The 8857-nt window shown below is 41.7% G+C and overlaps 1 protein-coding gene across 1 annotated transcript in view; it reads left to right on the plus strand.

Annotated features, from left to right (window-relative positions):
• SARNP (SAP domain containing ribonucleoprotein) overlaps positions 1–8224 on the plus strand; it is a 41400-nt gene extending 33176 nt beyond the window's left edge. The window contains exons 10-11 of the mRNA XM_046682880.1: positions 5624–5713; positions 7938–8224. Coding sequence (XP_046538836.1) covers positions 5624–5713; positions 7938–7979 — 132 coding nt within the window. The 3' untranslated portion in view covers positions 7980–8224. The remainder of the gene's footprint in view (positions 1–5623; positions 5714–7937) is intronic.
• The last annotated feature ends 633 nt before the right edge of the window (positions 8225–8857 follow it).

The following is an 8857-nucleotide window of genomic DNA, read 5'->3' on the forward strand; positions in this document are numbered from 1 at the left end:
CATTTTTACAGTAACTCAATTGTGAATTCATAAGCCCCATGAGGTTAAGGATCTTTGTCTTATTCCTTTCTCTATTCTCACTGCCAGAATAGTGCCTGACCCAAAGTAGACACTCAGTGGTTATTTGAATGACTGGTGGATGAATGGATTAATTACATGGTTTCAGTGTTATTGAAAATGTTGATAGAAACTGATGTCATGTAATTCAGTGAAAGCAATTCCTCAAGGGCCTTGAGAGTACTTGGGATTGGTCTACAGTGAGAGATTGAATCCTTGCCCAGTTCCCTCAGATATTACCTTGTATAGATATCTTTTTTTGTAGTCATTAATTATTAGGGATAATGAAATCAGTAATATCTGGCAGCATAAATTTTTTTAGGGTCCCAGAAAGAGAAGATGGTTAATAGTACCTGGCGGAGAAGAGTGGTTTGTCCTATTACTTTTCTGCCGCACTTTAACTGTAAATTTAGTCGTCTGTCCAAATGCTCATTTGTCTTGAGCTAAAGGGAATTTCCTTGTTGCCTTGGTAATGGGTCTGATTCTTACCAGCTTTAGGTGACTTCACTTCCAATGTAGAAGAAGAACGAATGCATCGTTAGCTTCAAAATTTTGTTGGTGGTCTTAGGCTTTGTTTCAAGTACCAGAAGGAATGTTGCAATAAAAATTATAGCTAATATTTATTGAATACCTATATGACAGTTCCTAAGTACTAAGCACTGTCACACATGTAATATATACCTTGGGGGAGCCTTGAATGTCTCAGTCTTTTCCCTCAGCAGGTATCATTTTCTTTACATTGCCTGAGGATTTTCCAAATATGAAAGGGAAAAAAGGAGAAAAGTGAATTTTGAAAAGTGGAAGATGTCTTCTGAAGGGCTCAGTTTGGAACTACCTTATTCCATGATAGAAAATGCAGTGATGGTGATTCATGCGGATATTTGGCTTTATTAAATATACTTCATGCTTTCTGTCCTGTGTTTTTTGTATGGGCTCTCTCCTCTTCCGTACAGTTCTTTCTCATTTTATCAGTGAGCTTTAAAAAAGAAAAACAAGGCATGAAGATTACGTATGCTGAAATTATGGGCATCAGTCTGTTAGTTGGCTTGCTGTTGAAAGCTTGAGTGAGAGCATGGGCTAAGTGAAGTCTGCAGATAATCTGAGCATCCACTGCCTGTGTTTACTTAGTGAGGACAGGTTTCTCCTCTGATTTTGAAGGCAAGTTGTGTGTTTTGAGGAGTTTTCACTTGATAGGAAATAAGGGCACTTCAGATTCCAACAGTGTCCTTCCCATACAGGAGCATGCATGGGAAGAAGAAAGATTTGTTAATGGCTGAAAGTTTGTGGGAAGGAAGTTGGGGAGGGATGAAGAAGGGAAGGTTTGCAAATGCATATGACACTGAGCTAGAGGGGTCAGTGCTGCCTGCAGATGCATAACCCCATTTGTGCACTTGAGCATGGCCTGAGGGAGCATTGGCCTGATGAATGCAGAGAGAGATGCGTTTTGATCGAGGTAATTTTCCTCAGATGGGTCTCACCATCCCATGAATCAAAACCTGTCAGCAAGGAGCTAAAGATGGAGTGAAGTTTATTGTACGTTTGTTTCCATGCGACACCGTCACGCTAGAAGGGTCAAGTGAGAGAGATCATTAGAACCGTGTTGATTTACTGGGCCTGTTGTGCACTTTCCCTGCAGGGCAAGGAGGAAAGAAGCTTTAGGAGAGGAGCTGAGGAGTGCTGGGTGGGGAGGGAAGGGCGGGCATGCACAAAATAAAACCCTCACTGGTCTCTGCGGGTGAGGGATGGGCAGGCTGTTTGCAGGGGGGGGGAGGTGGGGAGAATCTGTATTGTTTTTTTTCCCCTAGAGCCCCTGCTAGATTTGGAGCAGATGTTCTGCCTGGATCTCCAGGAGAGGCACCAGAGATCTAATTTAAAAAGGAAGCTTATGGGGACATCTCTGATACTAACCTTAGTGGCTAGAGAAGTATATCCCTTTCTCTTCTTTTCCTCTCTTTCCTCACCTTTGAGGTCAGGAAATTTAGTTTAGAAGTCAAACTCCTCATTTTAAGATGTAGCAAAATAGAGAACCAGAGGAAAAGCTATCCCACATTCCACATGGGCATAGGCTTTGTGATGAGATTTGTGAAGGGAGTGGCCACAGTGTTTGTGCTGAGAGAATGGTTGGGTTTCAGGAATAGCATCTTCCTCTCTGTGATTTGAACTTGAAGTATGCCTGAGACACTGAATGGAAAGAAAAAAAGTATGTAGTGATAGTTCAGCAAGATATGGTCTAGTCCTGCCTCTCCTCAGGAAGGAAGTGGGATGCTCCTTTTATTCCTCCTAAAACTGTTTCTTGCTTGGCCTGGAGACTTAGTGAATTAGAGTTATTTCATCTAGAGTATTCTGTAGAGGTTCTCATTTTGAAGTCTCCATTTATGTTCCTTACTCACTTTTATCTTAGTGTGGTGGTAGACAAAGTGAAGAAAACTTTTCCTAGTGACTTTGGTAAGGAAAAATATAGTGAGGCCTGTGTTCATTGGAATCCCTCCTAATTCTTTTATTACAGTTTAACAGATGGAATAGCCAGTTGGCCAAAATTAGAAACAAATTCAATCGAGAAAATCTTTAGTGTAAGATTACTAACCGGAATCCTTTCCCTAGATCCCTATTGAGGTATAGAGCGGAGGTATATGGTATGGTAGAGGGGTTGAGATCCTAGCATTGACCCAAGTTATTTGAGTGAGGTGGAAGTGATTGAAGTAGTTCACCACTACTTTTAGCTAAGCGTCCTAGTTCTTCCCTTGGCAAAGTACTTCTTCCATTCTGCTACTGTTCTTCCAAAGAAATGCTTATGTGAGATACCTGAGGAGATGGTAAAGTTAGGAAAGTGGGTTCTTGAGTAAAATGTCCTGGGTTCCATTCCTGGCTCTGCCATTTACTATTTCTGAGACCATTTGTGCTACTTTCGGCAAGTTACTTAATCTCGCTAAGCCTCAGTTTTCTTATTTATGAAATTAATTTAGTGATAGTACCTACTATGTTTAAGATTGTTATAAGAAATAAACGAGATACTGCATGTAAAGAATTTCATACAGTACTTGGCGCATAGTAAGCTTTCAAATGTTAGTGGCTATAATATTATCATCATTATTTTATGATTATTAAAGATAAGAATACTTGTTTTCTTGGAACCTGGCTCAACAGTTTACAGTAGTTTAGATTACATTATTTATGTGCCCACTGTGGATTTGCTGGTGGTTATGAAAAAGGCAGAAAAACTATGTAGGCAGTATTCTGTTCTAGTAGTATACTATGAATAAGTGATAAGTTATGTGTAGGGGTTTTTCAATCCTTTATAGCCACCAGCCTTTCCTAGTTCCTTTCTTACTTACTGGAAGGCAGATGCAGCGAAGGGCAGAAAATGAACATGTTTCTCAATTTGAAGGAGCCAAAGTAAGACCAAGAAAGTTGTCCAGCCCACTGTGTTCAGAGAGCTGCACTAGTTAAACAAGTTGAACACAGAAAGCTGCATAGCGGCCCTGCTTTCAGCCCAAGAGGTGGCTCCTGTGGTTGTAGGAACAAAGGCAACTCCCTGGTTGGGGTTGAGGGTAGAAGGATTAAAAAATTCCTGTGTTTCTGTAGGTCTCTTGACTTTGATTGACTTTCCTTTTGACTCTGTGGTTTTTGAGGCATAGACTGCAGGAATATGAACTCCTTGGGTTTAAAAACAGTCCAGGGGCTGGCCTGGTGGTGCAGCGGTTAAGTTCACACGTTCTGCTTTTCGCTAGCCCGGGGTTTGCCGGTTCGGATCCTGGGTGCGGACATGACACCGCTTGGCAAAAGCCATGCTGTGGTAGGCGCCCCACATATAAAGTAGAGGAAGATGGTTGTGGATGTTAGCTCAGGGCCAGTCTTCCTCAGCAGAAAGAGGAGGATTGGCAGTAGTTAGCTCAGGGCTAATCTTCCTCAAAAAAGAAAAAAAAACAAAAACCAATCCAGCTCAGGAGCACCACACAAAATCTCATTCAAGTTTGTTTGAACTCTTTTGACCTGACTTTATGTTGGTTACCTTTTGTAAATAAAGTCAAAGAAACGGTCCTGGCCCATGGTGAGGGTGGTTATGTGTGCATGGAGTAGAGGGTCTCTTGAGCTATATGAGAGGCTAGGATCTTTGTTTAGATGTGCCAAGTTGTAGAATAATCTTTCTGGGAGGAAAAAAGACCCATGGAGCCCACCTGATTTTAGGTGTTTACTAATCCTAGGACTGGGCTTTTGATTACTGGTGACTGGGTATAGGGGGAACATGGACAAAGAGAAAATAACTGGTAAAGTGGGATAAAGTGGCAGGGTTTAGGTCTGATCGGAATATACGTGAGACTTTTACATTGAACAGTGTTGGGTGTGAACAGTAGCTTAGTCTTTAAAACAGCTATAGGAGAATGGCCACCTCCAACTCACAGTAAGCTGAAATACTCTCTCCAGTTAAGGACAGACATCATGAGTCTCTTGGATGCTTGGAAAGGGTCCAGAGCTTCTCTCTCTTAGAGAGATGACTGCAGCTGTTTACTTAACTCACATTATTATTATTATTATTATTATTATTATTATTATTATTATTATTATTTGAGGAAGATTAGCCCTGAGCTAACTGCTGCCAATCCTCCCCGTTTTGCTGAGGAAGACTGGCCCTGAGCTAACATCCATGCCCATCATCTTCTACTTTATATGTGGGATGCCCACCACAGCATGGTGTGCTGAGCAGTGCCATGTCCGCACCTCGGATCTGAACCGGCAAACCCCAGGCTGCTGAATCGGAATGTGTGCACTTAACTGCCGTGCCTGACTCACCTTATTCTTTTTTTCTTTTTTTTAAGATTTTTTTAAAATTTTTTCCTCCCCAAAGCCCCCCGGTACATAGTTGTATATTCTTTGTTGTGGGTCCTTCTAGTTGTGGCATGTGGGACGCTGCCTCAGCGTGGTTTGATGAGCAGTGTCATGTCCTCGCCCAGGATTCGAACCAACGAAACACTGGGCCGCCTGCAGCGGAGCGCGCGAACTTAACCGCTCGGCCACGGGGCCAGCCCCCTGTCTCACCTTATTCTTATTTTAAAATCATTTCAGACTATTCAGAGCCTTCTGTAACTTTGCTTGGGTGTTCATAATGCTTGGCTTTCTTTCTAAGTTCTTCAGAAACACCTCTCTGGCCCCTTTCCCCTTCCTTTCCTTGGCAAGTAAATGAAACTTGTAAGTAATGTTCAGCTAGTAGTTTGGGTGCCTTCTACCAACCTGTTCTCTGCAGGTATTATTCACCAAAGCCTCAGTTTTCCTTATCTCTGAACTACAAAAATTTCTTCAGTACAGAAATTTGTTTTATGGGTATTTCTTATAGTTTTTTGTCGTATGAGTATCGAGGCCTGACTTAAAATTAAGTTTTTAGGTATTCTGGGGACAACATGCTGTATGCTAGCTTATTCAGTTTCCTATCTGTTTTTTCTGTTTGTGTGAGCCTTAGTTCTTGGTACACGGTTGGCTGGCATACTGTGACCAATAAATTATAATTTCATTCCCATTTTACCTTGTGAATGGAGGCTAGCTTGTTTCAACACTTTTCTTTGTCCCTGAACAGTCTGAAGATGATGAGAAGCTGAAAAAGAGGAAGGAGCGATTTGGGATTGTTACAAGTTCAGCTGGAACAGGAACCACAGAGGATACAGAGGTAAAATATACCTAAAACGCTTCATAGAGCCCTTGAAGGGAAATGGGGGTAAATGACCTAAGTGGAGAAACACTTCTTTCCCTGGCCTACTTCTTAAGTGCCCAAATGACAAGATCTTTTGTCCTTTGCTTGATACCTGTTTTTTGAATAAAGTGGCCACACTGAATTCCATCAGTATACTTAATTCACTGTTAGAACTAACTGATTAGCTTAGTAAGAAAGAGCATAAGGTTTGGAATCAGATAAGCTTGGATTTGAAAAGTAGCTCTACCACTTAGTATTGCCATGTTACTTAGAAGTTATGGTACTTTTCTGAGCCTCAGTTTCATCATCTGGGAAGTGGAGATAATAATATCTACCTCTAAGTGATACTTTGAGCATGAAATGATTCTATGTGAAAAGGGATGAGTCTGTGTAAAATGCTTGACACAATGCCTGTCATAAGTATTCAGTAGGTAACAATGTCTCTGGTCATCTGCTAGGCATATTTCTTTGATCATTTAATGACGGCCTTGTCCAAACCAGACACAAGTATAGTTGTGCCTAACTCCCCTCTGGGATAGGACAGTGGACTCAAATGAGACTTCTTGTTCTTACCACTTTATTTACAAATAGTTTCTCAAAATGAGAGGGTGGCTTTTTTTCCCTATTTCCTGTAAGGCTTGTGTTCATCCATATCCCAGCTTCCCCTAGAGTAATTCACATTCACTGAGACTCTGAGCATTGGCAGACTACTCAGGCCGTTGACAGACAATATTGGTTTGCTGATTTGAGAGTTTCTGTAATGGAGACCGTGTGTCACCTGAAGTGTACATAAAGAACAGTTGAAATAGTGAGTATGTTTAGAATTATAGACACTTCTTGGATGGTGAGGAATTTGGAATGTTCTTTCTTCCATTTAATCCAAATTTACTTCTTTCCATTTACCTCTGGAGATAGCCTCTGAAAACCTATTACTTCACACACTCTCAAAATCTTGTAAAGTCTCTTTATGAATAAATATCAGAGTCAGTCTTGTAAATAAACCCTGGAAATTTTAGAATCTGATCAGTTTACACTCTCCACTAAGAAAAAACTAGAGGAGTTTGTATTCTTTGTGCTACTAATTTAGAATAAAGCATTACCTGTTGGAAGTAAGTATCTGCTTACTTACTGACTTGTCAGGATGAGCTAGAAATAAACATAGGCTTGTTTTAATTCTAGTTAAAATTACTCCCTCTTTGCCAAGGAAACTTGTTAAATCAGGCATGCTCACTAAGTTGGAACATTTGGCCTCTCCAAGATAAGGCAGATGAGGATTTTGTTGGGTGGCAAGGAATAGTGGCTTTTTAAGGGAGGGTCAGTGTATGTGTATGTAAGGGAGTAGTAACTTCTGGGCCTGATGGAATTTACATGAACCAGATGACTTTTATTCGACTCCAAAGAATTGTGTCAGTAATCCAGGTGGAGTGGGCTGAGGTTGTATGCACTCATCTTTTCTTTTTATTCTGAATTAAACCTCCTGTGTGAATGGAATGAAAAAGTCTCTTCTTTGCTGGGGGCAGTGGTTGGAGTCAGGATAAAGGACTCAATGGTGTTTTGTGAGTCACTCCCAGAACAAAAAGGTCTTCCTCTCCCCCCTTCCCATTTTGTGCCCTCTCTCCAATGTTGCCTCCCTTGAGAGAGCCGCGTTAGGGGCACCCCGCTCCATTTATTCTGTTAGCATTGAAGGTTTATGTGCCTTTCTGTGGATTTGGAGGCCTATTAAAAGCTGCTGCTTGGGCTTGACTACCCAGAAGAGCATCCCGCTTACTTTCTCTATGAAATAGCATTGGTCAATGCTTTGTCCTCTGAAATCTCTCATCTTACCACTGACTAGAAGACTTTCCCCAGCCTGTTAAGAGTCTTTTGTTTCTAGACTAACTTGCGGTAGGGCTGAGTGGCCTTCTTTCCTTCAGGAATCTTTCCATTTTCTACCACTATTCTCCTCTTTCTCTTCCCCTCATCCCCCACTCCGCACAGTCTTCTTCCTTCCTCACCCTCCTTTCCTACCAAACTTCCTCAGCTCTAACCGGATAACTAGAGAGATTCAGGAATGAAATCTCTGGCTGCCAAGCTAAAGCCTGGGCCTTCCCTCCTTCTTGGACCTTGTCACAGTCCATGTGAGTTTGGATTAAAGCAGCCAGGAACCCAGGCCACTGCTATCTTGTAATCTAATTTTTTTCTTCTTGCTTCTTCCTTACAGGCAAAGAAGAGGAAAAGAGCAGAGCGCTTTGGGATTGCCTGATGAAAAGCTCTTGATGCTTTCTGTTCTTCAGTGGTTTCCATCTCTCTGACTCCTCTTGGTCACATACATACCTAAATGCACAGTCGTGTGCCTAGGTCCTGCCTGGCAGTGAGGGAGCATGTACCCCAGGTACATCCATGAACTCCAGCAGCAATTTGACATATTGCTGTTCAACTTCAAGGTTGTTATTGTTGTGTTGTTGTTTTTTTAATTATTATTTTGCTTGTTAATAAAAAAAATAGAAAAGAGAACAATGTGTTTTATTAGGTGCTCCTTTGAGTTCTTAGAGCCAGATTAGACCAGATAAGGGGAGCTTCAGGGGCAAATGTTACAGGGCATTAGCCATAATGCCTTTATCCTCTAGAAGAGAGAACAAGGAAAACGATTGAGTCTATCCCTTTAAGCCTATTTATTCCCTTCTCTCATACTCACAGGCATCCTTTACCTCTTTATCCTCCATGTAGAGGCCAAGTTTCACCCTGAATCTTTGCTTCAGAAAGTTGGCATGATCCACTGGGATAAAATAGGGAGAACACTGGGTTTTAGGAGGTGCAAAAGATAGATATATAAAGGCTAATGATCGCTGGTCTACTACGGAATGGAATCCAGAGTCCCTATTCTGGAGTCCAGAAGGGCCCTGTTTTCGAGATATGACCTGGTATCATATTGTTTGGGTTCAGCTGAAGCCAATATGTGGGACCCTTTTGGTTATGCAGTTCAGGAAAGGAGATGGGCTGGGTACCCCTCAGAGCTAGAAGGAAGTGTAGAGATTCAAAGCATGACAGGATGTCAGAGGTGTTAAGCACTGATACCTAGATCATTGGGAACATAAACAATGGACTGGAGGCTTCTACTTTCTAATCAAGCCTTGTGCTAGT

The sequence above is a fragment of the Equus quagga genome, chromosome 1, assembly GCF_021613505.1.
Source record: "Equus quagga isolate Etosha38 chromosome 1, UCLA_HA_Equagga_1.0, whole genome shotgun sequence".
Taxonomy (NCBI): Eukaryota; Metazoa; Chordata; class Mammalia; order Perissodactyla; family Equidae; genus Equus; species Equus quagga.